Source organism: Saimiri boliviensis, chromosome 16 (genome assembly GCF_048565385.1).
Source record: "Saimiri boliviensis isolate mSaiBol1 chromosome 16, mSaiBol1.pri, whole genome shotgun sequence".
Lineage (NCBI taxonomy): Eukaryota > Metazoa > Chordata > Mammalia > Primates > Cebidae > Saimiri > Saimiri boliviensis.
In genome coordinates, this window is record NC_133464.1 from 65,503,155 (window position 1) to 65,521,394 (window position 18,240).

The 18,240-nt window shown below is 44.5% G+C and overlaps 1 protein-coding gene across 7 annotated transcripts in view; it reads right to left on the minus strand.

Moving 5' to 3' along the window:
• LOC141581641 (uncharacterized) overlaps positions 1–18,240 on the minus strand; it is a 208,671-nt gene that overhangs the window by 125,507 nt on the left and 64,924 nt on the right. For all 7 annotated transcript variants that reach the window (XR_012514402.1, XM_074387750.1, XM_074387748.1 and 4 more), the window contains 2 exons: positions 16,117–16,679; positions 10,193–10,309 (listed from right to left, as the gene is read on the minus strand). Coding sequence is in view for 6 of the 7 variants with exons in the window: in XM_074387750.1 (XP_074243851.1) it covers positions 10,193–10,309; positions 16,117–16,530 (531 nt within the window). In the remaining variant the exon portion in view is untranslated. The remainder of the gene's footprint in view (positions 1–10,192; positions 10,310–16,116; positions 16,680–18,240) is intronic.

Below are 18,240 nucleotides of genomic sequence, written 5' to 3' on the forward strand. Positions count from 1 at the left end.
CATCTCCTCTGGTACGGTTAATCTTTGTTCCTGCCACTGACCCATTCGTCTTTATTACTTCTCACCAAGTCCCTGCCTTCAGATTTCTTAGGGATTTCTTTCTCAGGTATTATGTTTTGATTCCCTCCACACATTTATTTCCAAGTGCCAAGAACAACTCTGTTCCGGCAGGAGGATATTATGTGGCTTAAAAGAAAGATTGAGCAGTGGCTTCTCTCCATCAGCATTCTTTAGGTTTACGTGGGAATTCACTCTGGGAATAGTTTAGAGTCTCCTTCAAGCCTCTCCCAGGCTGACAAAGTTTCAGTCCCAGAGAATTACTTTGCTTCCATTGTTTCTAAATAAATGATAAAAGCCTTTCTTTCTGAGCCTGTATAGAAGGGCTCACACCCCTCCCCCCACTATTACTTCCCTAAGATCTTGGCTGGGCCCACAGTGAATACACACTGGGTATTGTTCCCATTGTTATAGACTTCAGCATCAACTCCAATATTTGATGGTCTAATAAACCTTGAGTCCTCTTTCAGAATTGTTAGTTTTTCCAACCTTTGGGAACCATGCTCACCCTTTAGGGCAGCTCTTCCTAAGTGACTGAAAAGCACTCCCTGGTTGAGATGGAGGAGGCAGATCCAGCCAACAATGGCTTCTCTGTTGACATCACACAGGCCTTAATGACCCATACTAAGCACAACAACTGGTGCCCTCATTGGTGCCTATTAATATTTTGGGTAAGTTTTGTTGCCCCATCCACCACTCTGTATAGTGATTCTGGAATTTGCTATTTGATACAGAGCAAATGAAGAGATGGAAGGGGCTGGTCGCCACTCAGGCTGCAAGCAAGCCCGTCATGCCCGTCTCCCAAGAGGACTCCTTGTGTGCCTTCAAAATATCCTGATCCTTGACTTGATCTGCTTGGAATGAGTGCAAACAATGGTCCAGTTTCCTTTAGACCAGAGGACATTCTGTGCTCCCAGAACAGAATGCTACACATGGGAACGAGGTAAAGGGAGGCTTTGAGAGGTCAGCCAACAAAGCCCCTGCTTCAAGCCTAAAACCAATGTAATTAGGCTAAGATTGAACAGGATAAGGCTTTGCAAGGAATATCTTGGCATGTGAGGATTATCCCAGGTATATGAATTGGCTGCTTTTGAGTCTTCCTACGACTCTTGGAGGTAAAAAGAGCAGGTGTTATTACTCTAGTTCTACAAGTGGAGAAACTAAGTTCTAGAAGTCAACTAAAGAAGTTATCTAAATTACTGGCAGATGGGACGCAAGAAACCTCAAATTCCTGACCTCTGTTCCAGTTTTTCCCATCACCCCATGTTGCCCTTCAGCGAGGCTTAAGCAAAACAGCCAACACAAGTCCTAGCCTTTCCAGCTGGGCAGAAGTTGGAAACTGGCATGGATTTCCATTGGGTGGCTGGGGCCTGGGGGGCTACAGATATTTCTTCTGCTTGCTTATCATGGCTCAGGAGGGCTGAGACTATTTGGAGACTCAGTTTTTACATGGTCATGGTAAAGGGAGTACAAATGAGAAAAAGGTACAGCAATATGCATTTGTGTGTGTGTGTGTGTGTGCGTGCGTGTGTGTGTGCATGCACTTGCGTGCACATGTCTGGGCACACAGGTGAGAAGACATTACTGTCAAGATGGCTATTGCAGGTGAATGGAGCAGATTCCCTTGCAGGCTATTTGCAGCTTCATGGACACACTGGCTTCTTACCTAAAGCTTCTGCATCTCTGCCTGATGGCTTTTTCTGGCCACAGAAATTTGCTAAGCCCTTGCTTGGGGCAGCCCAGAAGAGCATCACAGTTAAAGGTGCCTGAAGCAACCCTTAACCAATGAAGGATGAAGCCTGTTTAAAAAAAAAAAAAAAAAAAAAAGAGTTTCTGTTTTTTTTTTTTTTTCCCTCTGCCAACAGGAAAATCAAGGTGTTTTCCACTGAGCCTTTGAGAGGGACTCCAGGGGAAGTATAACCCAAGTGCTCTCTGTAGCATCCTGCTCATGAACACCCCCTTTATCAGCTAACCTGCCTCTCTCTATATTTGTTTCTTATCCTTGCCACCCTACTGCAGGTGTCCTCCTGGAGATGAGATTCTCCAGGAGGACACCTGCAGTAGGGTGGCAAGGATAAGAAACAAAGAATAAAGATGGGTGCACACCTGTGGTCTCAACTGGGGAGGCTGAGGTGGGAGGATCACTTGAGCCCAGGAGTTTGAGGCTGCAGCAAGCTAAGATAACACGACTGCACTGCAGCTTGGGTGACAGAGACCCCATCTCAAATAAATGAGAAACAGTGAATGGAATTAAAACAGTGAATGTTCATTAAAAATAATACCAAATTGAAGCAAGCTTGGAGTTTTCTTGTTGAGCACATGGGCTTCTGAGCAGGTACAGCCTCAGCAACTCCTCATTACCTTTCACTAGGCAAGCCACACCTGTAAGAGCTCACTTTGACCAGGCATGCCTGAATTGACTTACTGTCTAAATTTCTCTTAGCACTGCAGCAGGAGAGTTCTCTGCAGCATAGGAAGGTAGCATCAGAACTCCCTGGAGTAGGATCAGGTTCCTGGATGCTGCATTCCTATCAGTTCTTCTATGTTCCAGCAGACAGCAGATTTGACTTGTAACCAAGCAGACACGTGAAAGTAAATGCACACTCCTAGCGTTTTGAAACCTGCCTCCCACAAAACAGAAGGCACTCTTCCCCTTGCCTTATTCTCTGCCTTGCTCTTGACATTTTTACAGCCGACTTTGCATTTCCGACACTTCCCACTTGAATTAGCTTCTGGTCTCTCCTGGCCTGAGAATCCTAGTCACATGACCCATCCCAGAGCACACTCTCAGCTCTTTTTACAGCCAGGTCACACTTCTCCTTGCTTTGACATTTAGGGCCTGCCATTTCTTTTCCTCTTCTGTTCCAATAAATCAGGACCAGTTAATATTCACTGCCCCCTGGGTGGTGCTTGGGGAAGCTGATGCTAGGCTGAGGAGGCTTTTGTGTGCGCAAGGAGGTGAAAAGCAAGAGTTGCCTTTCTGCTCCCATTCTGCAGCTTTGTGACAGTGGAAATGAAACTCTGGGCGGAAGCCCAGGCTCCATGTCCAGGTGTCTTGTCTGACTTGTACAAAGCTGAGTGCTCAAACCGGACAAAGCAACAATGGTTCATTCCTGGGTTCTGTCCTGTTTATGGCCCAGATCTGTACTGCTGGCTTAGCTTGTTCACCTCAGAAGGTCTGATGTGGAATGGAATGATCAGCAGCCTGAGGACACAGAGGCTGTGCCAGTTCTGACCCTCCTTACCACCCATACTACATGCTGGAATGTGGGTTTAATCCAGCCTAGAAGCAAAGGGAAAGCAAACCTCTCAAATGCCGAGTGGTGGGTGCTAAGCAATATCCTTCAAGGGCATGATAAAGTCATCAGAAATAGAGAAAGCAGAAAGCAAGGGAAGATAGGAAATGGGAGTCAGCAAAATGAGAAAAGAGGAAAATGAATACACGAAGTGATCATTATGCAGAGGAGTAGCTGGCTGCCACTTACAACTCTTTGAGTGACACTGATGCCATTTGTCATCCATCCCTGTTTCAAAGTCGGGTCAGGAGCTAGGGGATGCATGTGCTCACTCCAGAAAAGACACACAGCTCAGATTTTCAAACCATGCTGCCTCCCATGGTTCACTAGATTAGAATTCAGCACAACTCTGCTTGCTCAACTGTGAGAGGTCTTAACCAAAGGGTTTGAAGATGCTTTATAAAAACTATATCACGTGTGCAAATGTAAGATGATATATTTTTCCTCCTGTTCATCACAAGACTTGAATACACACTATCAGCACAACCCCCAAAGGTAATTTTAAGATGCAGGTTTAGACGATTCTTACCGAAAGAGACTATGACACGTAGGCTGAGCATAATGTCTCTCATATAACAGGTGCTCAATAAATGTCTGAAACTGAGTTAATGAATAATTGAAAATGAGAGACAGATCAAGAAGAATAATTTAGCAAGAAGATACTTGAGTATTCAACACAGATACTTTTCAGAACATCTGACTGTTTTTGTTCTGGGCCTCATGGATTTAAGGATGAGTGAGCTTTCCAAGTGCACACTCATGGGCTGGCCTGTGATCACATACACATGCGCCAGGGTGCTAAGTTCAAGGAAGATTTGGACAAGGCACAGTAATGGCAGAGGTTGAATCTGGCCAGGAGATTCTGGTGAGGTCTCTAGAAAAACAGGTTCCAAAGCTGCTGAGGTCTCACCAAGCAGATCAAGCCGTAGAAAACAAACATAAAGACAGCAAAGGTATGAAATAGCTTATTGTGTCAGAGAGGTACAATAGTACGGCTGGGTCACATCAGATGGGTGTGTGTGTGTGTGTGTGTGTGTCTGTGTGTGTGTGTTGGAGGGTGGGCCAATCACTGGCTTTTTTGTTTACTATAGGTTTTTTAGTGCCTTCTATATGACCAAACACTGGCAGCAGTGGGTTCACTTATTTAGCTCCTCCGGGGAAGCTGAAATCTCATGTGTAAGCTATTGCCTTGTCATGAGGGAGTGTGTGAGTACACCCATTTCTAAGGCCTCATGGTTTACAGTAGAAGAGACTGATCTTTTATCTTCCAATTATCTCATGGTGCTTATCTGGTTTCTAGTCTGTATTTCACTCTGCTGTGAACTAACTTAGGGCAAAACCTTCCTGTTTTTTGAGCACAGTGAGCACAAAAGGGTTTTACTGAATGGATGAATGCATGGATGGATGAGGGCTGGACAGACAGGTGGCTGTTCAGAATCCTACAAAAGCCCTTAAGCTCTGCTGTTCTCTCCTAGGTCAGCAAAATTCATTTTTTTAAAACATGAATACTCTTTGTTTATTACTAGCAGTGCAAGTCTCCCCACAAGGTTCAGAGCCCAGAAGAAATCAGCATGGAATAAAAAGAGTCAAGGTTGGAGCCCCCAAATAACTTAGCAAGAATGCCAGGTAAGGGCTGTATAGGAGGGTGGCCAGCACAGACCCTGAGGCCTGGAAGGGAAGGAAAGGGTTTGGAGGCTTTGCAGACCCTCAGACTCGCAGGCCCCCCAGCAGTATGGGCAGAAACAAGTCCCAATGCTGGAATATTGTGCACATATCTGCTGCAGAATGCCTTGGGAGCCAAAGGATTTGATGAAGCTCAAATCAGAGTAGATAGAAGGCAATTATGTTTCTGCATCCTTGGCTCCTGCCAGCCTGAAGCTCTCTGGGGATGCACTTGTGGCATTTGGGTGTTTTTCTCACAAAGGCCTGGAGAGAGAAAAACAGCCACTCACAATCTAATAAATTATCTATCATGTCACCGCTTCTGCTTGCCTCGTTCTGACACTTCTCCCCTTCTGATTGTAGACAATAATTACCCTCTAATTGCTTAGATAATCTTGCTTATGGAGCTACAGCAGCAATGAAAAGCTGTCGTTTGTTATAGCTCCTTCTGAATGTTGATTTAAGCTGAATTACAACTCAGTTCGACCTGAAGAGCAATGCCCACTCAAATGAGGCAAGATCTTTGGAGGCCTGGAACTGGGTGCCAGCGCATGTTTCTTGCTTCTCTCCTGGCTTAAAGGCTACACCTGACTTGGGAGAGGTCACTTATCAGCCCCTCTGCAAACAGGGCCCTGCAGTGGGATAGATCCCTGTGTGTCTGAGGGATACCTGCCTCCCCACCACAGTGGATAGAGAATGACTGCAGGAAGGCAGAGAGTGCACCCAACGTCCCTCACCAATGGGTGGATTTCCCTGCAATTCAGTTGGCCTTTGACTCTGTGCCATTATCTCTTTTTTTCAAACCACATAGCCAAATGGCAGAAAAATATCACAAATCATTAAAATAATTAGCGTTTATTGGACACCCCATATTCACATAGCTTGGTGCTGGGTGTGGTACAGCCTGAGATGCTTATTTCCTGCAACATGAGCACAGAGTCTGTGTGGAAGGCATAGGGCATATACGGAAATCTGTGGCAGTGGTATCAGACACACTAAGGAGCTTCAATTTTCAGATGGGGTCAAATGGAGGAAGAGCTTGAGAGAAATGCCTGAGTGTGAGCTACAGGGAAGACTTGGCAATAAATGTCACCTGGTTGATTAATTCCAAACTCTATTTATTGAGGACCTACTAAGTGATAAACATGGAACAAGGCACAAATAATTTTTAAAAATAATGAACCGGCCGGGCGCAGTGGCTCAAGCCTGTAATCCCAGCACTTTGGGAGGCCGAGGCGGGTGGATCACGAGGTCAAGAGATCGAGACCATCCTGGTCAACATGGTGAAACCCCGTCTCTACTAAAGGTGCAAAAAATTAGCTGGGCATGGTGGCACGTGCCTGTAATTCCAGCTACTCAGGAGGCTGAGGCAGGAGAATTGCCTGAACCCAGGAGGCGGAGGTTGCGGTGAGCCGAGATCGCGCCATTGCACTCCAGCCTGGGTAACAAGAGTGAAACTCCGTCTCAAAAAAAAAAAAAAAAAAAAAAAAAAAAAAAAAAAAAAATGAACCATTGCCCAGAGATTTTGAGATGCTCACACTCTGATGAGAATTGAAGTGTTAATATACTATATAAACAGTTGGAATACAATATCCATGGAGGGTTGGGAGTATAAGGAAAGCATCAAAGACAGGCTGATGGATTCAGCCAGAGGAGATGGGCCTTGAAGGGTTGGTGAGCTTCTGTAAGGTTGGCTAAGGGCATTTTCGGCCTGCAAGCTGGAAGGACATGGAGTACTTAAAGTAACATGAAATAGTTTTGTGCGACCAAAGAACATCTGGGGGAAGGCGTAGTGATGGGATGCAGCTGGAGAGAGGCTGAGACTAGTTCTGAAAGCTTCCAGTGTCCTGTGAAGGATGTGGGCTTTACATTAATGGTTTTAGGTAGAAAGAGCGGGTAGAGAGCCTCACTCTGGCCAGTGTGGAGGGGACTGAATGGAAGGAGGGAAGCCAGGGCCAGCAAGGCCCACCGGAAAGTGGGCAACATTACAGGAGCTACAGGAAAACCTTTCAGAGATGCATAGGAGATGGAGTTCATTTGGCTCTTCTGTTGCTTTTCTCTCTTCAATGCCTTTTAGGTACCCCTACACACAGTTGTCTTATAATTCTCCTAATTTTCTTATTCAGGAAGCCTTTCCATATGTTTCTCTTGGGCTCTGAGTTCTATCCTCTATTTCTGTAATGTCAGGCTGCACGACTAGTTTTGTCTTTGGTTGGGTTTGAGAGACACCAGGGTGCACACTCAGGTTAGTGGAAGTTTCCCACCACAGGCTGGACTCAACATGAAGTCCCTTCTTATGGTCTAAATGACTCTTTTCAAGTTGCTAGATTCTCACGTGAAGCTGGAATTATTTGCTTAAGGATCTGGATCCCTTTCTATGTACTCCATCAGGGGTGTTAATTATTCCGGAGTCAAGGCTCAGCTGGTCTATAAACACAAATTTATTGGACACCTGCTGTTTACACATCACACTGCTATTCCAGGTTGTGTTCAAGAAAAAGTCTAGACTCTGAGTCTCTGCAAAAGTCCTTTTAATCCTTTCCATTGCCAACAATGCTTGCTGTTGGCTTGGGACAGCCTACCTATATGCTGTTGTAAAATGAATCTCTCTTAAAACACTCACAAAGCCTGACACATGTCAGTCAGCTGGACTCCCAGGACCTGCCAATGGACATAGAAACAAGAGAAGGGCTGGTCTCTGGACTGCTTTCAGATAATAAATCTCTAGCCATATGGAGGAAACAGCCAACAGCCTCTCCTTTGGAGATGGTAAATCAATTTGCCTAAAAACAAACAAATCTGCATTTCTCTGAGCCTGTTTCCCATTTCCCAAAGGTAATGTATTCTGGAAAATAAAACAGAAGGAAAATAATAGGTTGATTCAGCACCTCCTATGTAGGTGATTATCTGTGAAACAACATACTGGGTACTATAGGTTCATAAAGAAACCAAAGGTTGGCCTCTGACCTCATGGAGCTTATATTCTATTTGGAGATGTACAGAGCTGGATCAATACACTTAGGGGCTCCAACCTGAAATGATTATAGTCCTTCCCACCCATATATAGATATTTTTTAAAAAAACAGAATTTATATGTAAGCAAAATTTCTGCATGTTCTTAATGCAAAATTCTGGTTAATTCAACTGAAGATAAATTTTTATCATGTTCTGGTACCCTTGTTTTGTTGGAGCTCTAAACATGGGATTAATCTGCCTACTAGTAACCCAGATGGGCCATAACTATGCATATCATAAGCTGTAAAACTGTATACATCAGACGATATTACAAGAAGAAAAGTACATAGTGGGTCCCTGTGTCATTCAGTGTTCTCCAGAGAAACAGAACCAACAGGAGAGGGATCTCTCTCTCTCTCTCTCTCTCTCTGTATGTGTGTATGTGTGTGTGTGTGTGTGTGTGTGTGTGTGTGTTGAGAAAGAGGGAGAGTTTTATTTCAAGGAATTAACTTAAGTGATTGTGGGAGTGGTTTGAAAGTCTAAAATTTGTAGTGCAGGCTGGCAGGCTGGAAACTCAGGCAGAGGTCAAGGTACACTCCAGAGGCAGGATTTCTTCTTCCTCAAGGAAACCTCAGTTTTGCTCCTAAGGCTTTTCACTGATTGAATGAGGTCCACCCAGACTAGTGACAATAATGTCTTTTACTTAAAGTCAAGTGATTGTAAATGTTAGTCACATCTACAAAATATTGCCATAGCAATGCCTAGATGAGTATTTGATGAACTGGCTATAGCCTAGCCAAGTTGACACATAAAACAGACCATCACAGTGCCCAGTAAAGGTGTAGCCATGAGCACTGTGAATGTCAGAGGGGGGAATGTGAGGATGTGATAGCTGGAAGGGAATTTAGAGATCACCAAGTTTAATCTCCTTCATGCACAGGGAAGGTGCCTGCCATGCTTGGTTTGTATGAAGTATCAAAAACAGGTTTTCCCAATCTAGTGGCATGTTTTTATGTGAGGGATTCAAGTCCATTTTTAAAGAGGCATGTAGTCTGGATTCTTTCTTGATCAAGGCCTAATGAATCAGAATGTACATAGCAGATGTCCAAATAGTATTTTAAAATTTGATCACATTGGATCTAGGCCTAAGGCTTATCCTTGGCTGACAGGGTCCAAGACTATCATTTCACTGATATATCCCTAGGGTCTAGCCTAGTCTTGGTACATAATAGGTGTTCAAAAGCATCAGTGGAATTGATGAATAGCATAAATGCAAGGAATTCAGGCCAGTTGGATGTGCCACATCCTGATTCCATCATGGAAATGTAGAGACAGAAAGAAAATATTCTAAGCATGAGTCTGAGTTTCCTCATCTGTTGGATGGAAATGCTAGTATATTACCTTCCTAACAGGTGTATCCAAAGGAGTATATGAGCAAATACACATATTTAGCACAGCACGTGGCATATAGTAGGTGCTCAATAATCGGTAGTGAACGCTATGACAATATTTCACACTATCCAACTCTAGCAGATGCTGGAGGTGCCATGCCCAGAGCACCTTTATAAGCCATGCACCCATCCTCCAGCTCTGGATGCTGAGTGTCAACAGCTTACAGCTACCCATTTTTCCAGAGAATTGCTCTCTACCGAAATAAGAGCTGTGTTCACTAGGAGGTTATGGTTCCTGCCCCCAGGGGCATAGCCCACAGCCAGTGGCTGATCCACAGGTGATCAGGCTGCAGCCAGTCTCCAGCTGAGCTCTCCTCTAGCTTTCCTCCCTGCCTATTATGGTCCTCTCACTCCCTTTCTCCTGAGAGCTGAGCTCAATAAATCACTTGGACAAGAGTCTTTGTCTTACGTTCTGCTTCTAGGGAACCTAACTTAAGACACTGTTATTTGGAGAGAGTCCCCAGTTCTTTGCCTCTGCAATAATGAGCCATTTTCTGGTTGTGAGTCTGATATTCAGACCCCTGGGTGAGTCTCTGCCACAAAATGTTCCTAGCTAGAAGAACATGGCCTTGCAGCTGCAGCTGGCAGCTGGCACTTGGCTCATCCACAGCTAACCTCCCCAGTCAGCGAGGCTGGTGTACTCATCTTTGTGTTACATTTTGCTAAATTCTGCCTGGCCAAGTCCATTCAATCAGCCTAGCCTCTTCCGTAAACCAAATAATCACAGGTTCAACCACTAAGGCTTGAATTTCAGGGGAAACATTCACTTACCCACTCACTCCTTCCTTCATTTATTCCTCCAACAGTTATGGAGTGTTGTCCACATAGCCAGGTACTGGGGATGTAGCCACTAACATAGATCAGACATGCTTTCTGGGAACCAACAGTCTGGAGGGAGAAATGGACAAATATATAAGCAATTGCAAAAGAGTTTGTGAGCCATTCTATAATATGATGCTTTGAGAACACAGAGGAGATAAACCAGGATGGAGATCAAAATGGCCTGTTCTTCATTGTGGTTGACCTAAACAGAAATAAATAGAATAGATATCCCCTAGCACACTGCAAACCAAAATGATTACTTCAAAGAATAAGGTGTCACATGTACAAAGATGTGTAGTTTTAAGCACAAAGAATGGTTGCCTAGTGATGGACTGAATAAAGAGATATAAATGCAAAGGACTCTGCCTCCTGTGTTATTACTGCTATAGCTTTTCTCCCACTCAAACACTCACTTCCTGGGACTCAAAGAAAGTGCAGCTGAATTAGATGGTTTTTAATCGGGGACTGGCTAGATCAGTGGAAATCACAACTGGGTTCTCCCACTGCCTTTCTAAACAACAGCACTGTGGCTCACCTGCAGACAATGTCAGGATGCAGTGGTCTCACTGCACGGCTGCCTTATTTTTACTTATTCCTCCTCTGCCATTCATCAGTCTACTCTGGCAAGACATGCAGAGGTTATGGCCTAATTATGAGGTTAGGAATGTTAATTGTTCTATGTTGATATTAGTGTAGCTGGTGCTAATGGGAAAATAATTACTACTCTGTGCCTTTACGGCCATTTTCATTGCTCTCTTGTGGTTTTGTAGTTATTTGGCTATAGATGGTAATGACTTAATATGTGGCTGTTATTATTGCTTTGACTATACAATTGGGGAAGAGTCAGAAAAGAGGAGGAGTTTGGGAGAAGTTAGAGCCTTTTAAATGCTTTTGCTTTTCTTAAGTTTTTTTTTTTTTTTCTTTTTCTTTTTCTTTGCATGGGGTTCTCTTGGGCTGTAAGAATGTAAAATTCTAAAAATACCAGTGTTTTGGTGATTCAAGAACCCCAAGATCTTATTCATAAGTCAGCTGTTGGTGATTGTGTGTTGGGCTCTGAAAGCTAAGGAGTGCTCCTGGTCTCTCTGAATGCCACCTCCCACCCACTTTCCTGAATTGTAGGCCCAGAAGTCAATCTAGATCTCTTCGTGTCACTTAATTCTCCAGTGCCCCACCTCCAGACACTCTCGAAGTCCATCAATTGTATCCTGAGCATCTCTCTTCTGTTGCCTCCTCTCTGGTCCTGATCATGGCTCTGCTCATTTATCATTTCCTTGGACTACTGATTGGCAACCACCAACTTACTGGTCTCTGCGCCTCTATTTTCAGACTCTATTTTCGGTTCCTTATTTAAAATTCTGCAATGGCTCTTTATTGACTACAAAATAAAATACAAACTCCTTTTCAAGCCACTTCAAGAGCTAACCCTTGCCCATCTTTGTAACGTCTTCTTCCACATTTCCTTCTTGTTTCCAATAGCCCTGTGTAGTCCTCATTATTTGTTCTTCTCCAGGAACATCATGCTGTCTTCTCTCACCTTCACACTGGTGCATATGCTGCCCTTCCTCCCTGGAATGCCCTCATCTTCCAGAGGCTGCTTCATTTGAGAGCCTTCCCTGATTCATCTAGGCAAATTAACAGATAATAACTGTTTAATCTACTAAATATTAAACTCCTGAAGGCAGGGTCTATATTTGTCTTATTTACCACTGTGGTCACAAGTCTGTTGTATCACCTGGCCTATGGAGAGTGCACAGTAACTATTCAAAATAAGGAACCAAAAGGCTGTGTTATGGTTTGGAATATGGTTTGTTTCCAAATATGGTTTATTTGTTCCCACCAAACTCATGTTGAAATTTGATCCCCAATGTGGTGGTGTTGGGAGGTAGGGCCTAATGGGAGGTGTTTGGGTCATGGAGGCAGATCCCTCATGAATGGTTTGTTGTGGTTCTCACCAAATGACTGGGGTCTTGCTCTGGGGAAGACAGACTACTTCTCGTGAGAATGGATTAGTTTCCACAAGAGTGGGTTGGCATAAAACCAGGTGCCTCTTAGGTTTTGCCTCTCTTCACAAGTGTCCACCTCCCCTTTGACCTTCTCTGCCATGTTTTTTGATCCAGCACGTGGCGCTCACCAGATGCTGAGCAGACGTTGGTACCGTGCTTCTCATACTTTCCAGACTGCAGACCTGTGAACTAAATAAACCTCTTTTCTTTTTAAATTACCTAGCCTCAGGTATTCTATTATAGCAACATTGAACAGACTTAGGACAGTTTTCAAGGCAAGACATACTTTTGACATCTACTTAGACACACAGATTAAAAGGTTACATAACCACATCTCTTTCTAGAGATAGGTTGCAAATTAATGTTTTCATGCATAACATTTCAAGTACTATATTGAAACCTCACCAATTCAGACTAGTGAGAGCAGGAAAGAAAAAGGTTTTTAAAAATTTGTGGTATATTTCAATTTCAGGCTTTTTTCCCCCCAGGCCAGTTTATTTCAATATCTACCAAGCACCTACCATGTGCTAGGTATGGTCCTGGACATAACACTGACTATATGAACATAAGTATGACACAGTTTCTGACTTTGAGACACCTAAAGCCGTTTGATATATGCCTTTCTGTAGACTTAATACACCTATATTCACTCTAAATATAGCTTGTTTCTTTAAATCATATGGTCATCTCTGCCTGGTTTTGTCTGGAACTTTCCTTCCTGCCTTGCCTATTTGGTTAATTATTACTTGTCTTTCCCACATCAAAACCTTCTTTGGCTAAGACCACACAGCTCCTTGTCTTCCTCCTTTCCTTCCCCACAATCCTTCTCTGTTTTCCTCTTCTGTTCTCCTAGGATCCTCCCTACAGTCCTGTCCATTATACCATCCTTACTCATTTCCTGCTATTCTCTGTGTGTTTCTTCAGGGCAGTGACAATCATTTATTCTGTCTCTCTAGCACAGTGACTGACGCATGGGAAATGTTCAATGATCTTTAATATTGTTACAATGAATGAATAAATAAATGAAACTACAATTTTTAACTAGAGATCCTGCATGTCTCTTTTTAATGAATTGTTTACAATCGGGAACACTCACTCCTAGAGACCTAGGCCCTCAAAATTCCTCAGTTTTCTCCCTCAATCAACTAAGTTAACATCTCTTAGAATATCTTATTATCTCAGGATTGTATTAGATTCAGCCATAGGAAATTGCTGTGTTTTGTGCATCAAAAACAACTGAATACCAGCACATCATACAGTTCAAACTAATACTTAACAAATCTGCTCAATACTAATGGTGCCAAGGTGAACACCAACATGTCCATATTCAAATGTTCCAGGTTACAAATGAGAGGACTGGTTTTCTTATCTCATTCTGAGTTTCCCTGGCTTATGTCTCCAAAGCTATTCAGAAGAGTCTGCTAAGCCTGCTGCTTCTTTCAGCCTTCCTGGCTAGGTCCACAAATGATTAGTGTTGTGCAGAAATCATCCTTTTTAGAGTCACTTAAGAAACGTTAGCATTTACAGCCAATTAGCAAAAGCCCAGTACAAAACAGATGTACAATAATTGTCTTTGCATACCAAATGGCACAATAGCTATTACTCATGCCATAGAGAGACTGTCCAGTTGTTGGATGGAAGGGTTTGGGGGATGGTAGTTTGGTGAAGTCCCAACTCATATTGCTTGTCCTTAGGCCTTTAACTCTGCAGCCATGCTCTTGTCCTGTGAGGCCAATCCTCCCACCTTGCCCCAGGACCAAGCTTTTGTGAGCTTCACAGCCTTTGTCAGAGACTATGCTCAATTTCCAAAGCAAATGGTGCCATTGACTCTCAGCCTCTTGCCTCATTTCTTGTCTATGTCACTTTTACCCCTTAAATCTCACAACCAATGTTTCTCTACAGGAACCACCCTAGACTTCCCTCCTTCATGGAGACTGCATTTTCTCTGGTCACTCGAAATATCATTTCAGGATGTTGACAGATCACTTGGGAACCCACCCTCAGCACTACTTTTACTTGGCTGATGTCTCGTGCCCCTCTCTGTTCTTTACCACCTCTAGCGACAAGGATTGAGAGCTAACTAATCCAAAGGGGGAGGAAAAGGGATGGGAACATAGGCCTGCCTCCCAAAGGATCTTCCTTTTGCCATCAGTCTGGTTCAAATGTCATGTAACATTGGTCAAAACTCAGCCTCCACTCACCTCCCTCCTCACACCTCATATTCCCAGGCTGATCTGGAAAGGTGGAGGAAGAGAAGGCAGAAGGGAGAGGTGAAGCCCAAGAACCTGAGTATTTCTCTCAGGCAAGACTCAGGACTGCTCTGGGCATTTAGAAGCTGAGTGTGCAAATGAGCTATGTAGTTCAAGGTCACCACCGCTGCAGAGGTCAACGACACCTTAGGAGGAACTCTCACCTGGCTCCAAGGGAGAGCTGCTTTCAGATTTCCGTAGGTAAATTCACCCTTTTCACCCTCTAAGCAAATAAGTCCTTGTTTCCATTTCCCAGTTTAGTCTTCAGTTTAAGTCTTTGGTCTCCTCTGATCTACCTGCTCCCATCTCTCTCCCAATCTTTCTTTCCTTTTTTCTGCGACACCTATTGAATGAGGCGCATAGGGTTTACAGTCCCTTTAGTGTTCCTTGGGATTGTGAGGTAATGGGCTAGTGTTATCACTTTCTCAGAAAGTCTTCAAAATTATCACGAGGAGGTGGGGCATTCATCTCCTGAGAGATGTTTGTGTGGTCAGATAAGATGATGGCTACATTCCATTCCAGTCCTGTCATTCAATCATTTTTCCTTAGTGGGCAACTCCAGGGATATGATAGTCTGAAGCACTCAGCTAAAATGGAATTCCAAACATGACACCCACAACTTGGGTTTCTAATCATCCATCTGTATGTCTGCATGTAGTCTATGATTTAGGGTTTAGATTCTTCTGTTTTATTTATTTATTTTTTTCCTTCTCCTGCCCTTTGAGAGTTTAATAAAAGTCAGGGACATCTTGTAAATGGTGACACAAGAATCATTATCAAAGACAGCTCTTGTACAATAATACATAGTACAAATATTAATGTGTGTGGCTTTATCAGCTAGATTGCATGAATGTAAAACAGCTCCCACACTTTTTATCTGGATAGGTATTTAACATCTCTGTGCCTGTTTCCCTGCCTGTAAAATAGGAATTATAACAGGATGTACCTTAGTGTTCACTGTACAGATTAAGTGACTTAATGTATAAAAACACTTAGAACAGTATCTGGCAAGCAGATGATTAAAAAAAAAAACAACAACAACAAAACATGATCAGTAACAGGCGTGGTGGAAATATTTATCATCTGTCTTAAGAGTGTTTCTCTGCAGTTTAGAACTCAGGGAACCCCTTGAAGATGCCCCCGGATCTCCCGAAGTCTCTGGACCTCTGAGAATCCCTCACTTATCAGAAAGAGTCCCAGACTAGAGGTCAGAAGACCTGGAAATGCTCATAGCCTCCCCCCCCCCACACACACACACCATTAAGAGCAGATCACGGGCCAGTCCTCATACTAGATTCTTCTGTTAGTTTTTGAATTTTTCACCAGTTTTGCAAGATGGCTGTCTTGTCCCCACTTCACAGATGAAATAGTTAATGCTAAGAGCAGAAAACACGGGTCTATCTGGAGTCTGGAGCCACTGTTAAGATACCCCTTTAAAATCCCGCCACACGGTTCTGAGAGTCACTCAATCTCTCTCTTATTCCTGTCGGCGTTAAACGGGAATATCACTATCTTGGCCACCTCGCAGAGTGAGATTCCAACTAGAAAATGTTTATGCAGGTTCGCCGTGGGTCGCGACACCGCGGCGGGCGTTGGAACTACGACACCAAACACAGCTCACCTCAAGGAATAGCGAGGCGCGGCGAGCCCTGCTGAGGCGCGTTGGGATCCCGCCTCCAGGCCCGAGGCCGGGGTTGGGCGCGCGGCTGAGTGGCAGGCACATTAGCCAATGGAACTGCGGGAGACGGCAGGGGCGGAGCTGCCCTTTGGCCGCGCTCGGCCTTGAGGGAGAGCTGCAGGCCGCCGGCTGATCGGCGTTCCTGTCATAGCTGCTGAGCGTCTGCGGAGAGCCGTTTCCTGTGGGGCTTTGTCTAATCCTAGAGCGCTGACGGCGGGAACAGGAGAATCCTGGCGTTAGTCCAAGGGCCTGGCGAAATCTCGTTAACGAGAACTGCAGGCTGTTGGCGAAGTCACGGCGTCGTGCCTGTGGCCTCGACCCCCTCTCGCCCCAAGGGACCCTCGCAGGCTGTGGCATCTGGACGTCGGGACCCCCGGGGACCTGGGCCGTCCGCTTCCACTCTCATTCCTGAATGTTAAGGGGGCCGGGCCGGACCAGGAACCAGGGAAGGCTGGAGAAATAGCAGGGACGCATTTTTCTCCCGGAAACAGACATTTGCAGGCCTCCTAGAAGGAAAAAAAAAATCTAGAAACAGTGGGATTTGGGGCAAGAAGGACGTGGTGCTTCTCACATATTGATGGGATCCCCTTTGCTTTTGGGACACCACCATCTCTCCCCTGCTTTATCGTCCTAATCTTCTGACTGGATTTCCTGCCCCAAGATTTGCGCATTCCTGGCAGGCCCGCTGCAGCCCAGGGTGACCGCCGATGACCACAGTCCCCAGCTTACACCTCCCTACAGGGTCTTCCCCTTGCCCTGGAGACAAAGGCCTGACACCGAACTTGGCTCTAGAGGCAGTGGAGGGTCTGGCTTCCTGATGACGGTTCCAACCCCATTTCCGACCACTTTCCACTCCCTTTCCCCCAGTCAGGGGTTTCGGATATGCATAAATGAATGAACAAGCTAGTTCTAGAAATATCAGCAGTATTATCAGAGTAAAGGAAACCGTTCTAATCGGAGTGACGATGAAAACCTATTGTGCTCAGGTATCAGTCACCTCAGATGGGGAAGTCCACTCTGTCCTGGAATCTAGGGAACCTGAAGTCTCAGGTTGCTCCGCTACTAGATTTTCCTGCAGAATCTGCCACAGGTTGCTTCCAGTCTCTGTTCCTTCATTTATAAAATAGGGCCAGTGAAGGAATGTTTTCAGTACTCACAACTTTACCTTTATGAACTACTTCAAAGATAAATCCAACAGAACAGAGAGAAGCACTTGACATGTTCAAAGTATTAGCAACATACAGTAAGATGCACACCATGATACTTTTAATATCCTTTCCTGGGACACACAGAACTTGTACTTTATATATCATATGAGATGGTGGTCCCCAACCTTTGTGACATCATTCTTAAATGTTGATGCCTATGAGGTAAACATAGGCACCAGGGACTGGTTTTGTGGAAGACAGTTTTTCCACAGACCAGGGTGGGAGTGGGGCGCCCCACACTTTGGGATGATTCAAGCATATTACATTTATTGTGCACTTTATTTCTATTATTATTACATTGTAATATATAGTGAAATAATTATACAATGCATGGTAATGTAGAATCAGTGGGAGCCCTGAGCTTGTTTCCTTGCAGCTACACAGTCCCAAATGGGGGTGATGGGAGGCAATGACAGATGATCAGGCATTAGATGCTCCTAAGTAACTTCCAGCTTAGATCCCTGGCATGTGCAGTTCACAATAGGGTTCACACTCCTATGAGAAGCTAACGCTACTGCTGATCTGATGGGAGGCGGAGCTCAGGTGGTAATGCAAGTGATGGGGAACCGCTGTAAATACAGATGAAGCTTCGCTTGCTTGCCTGCTGCTCACCTCCTGCTATGTGGCTCAGTTCCTAATAGGCCATGGACTGATAGCAATAGGTGGCCTGGGGGTGGGGAACCCCTGATATATGATACCAGAGGTTTATCTTTATATCAGGCATTCATTTAAAACACCCCACAAATTTCTTTTCTTATGGCTACATTTGAGGAGCAGCCTGGCTTGCAAGCATTGACCAATTCTACTCACCACCTGTACTTAATAGAGGGAGCCATGGGGGCCTGGAGAGAAGATGTAG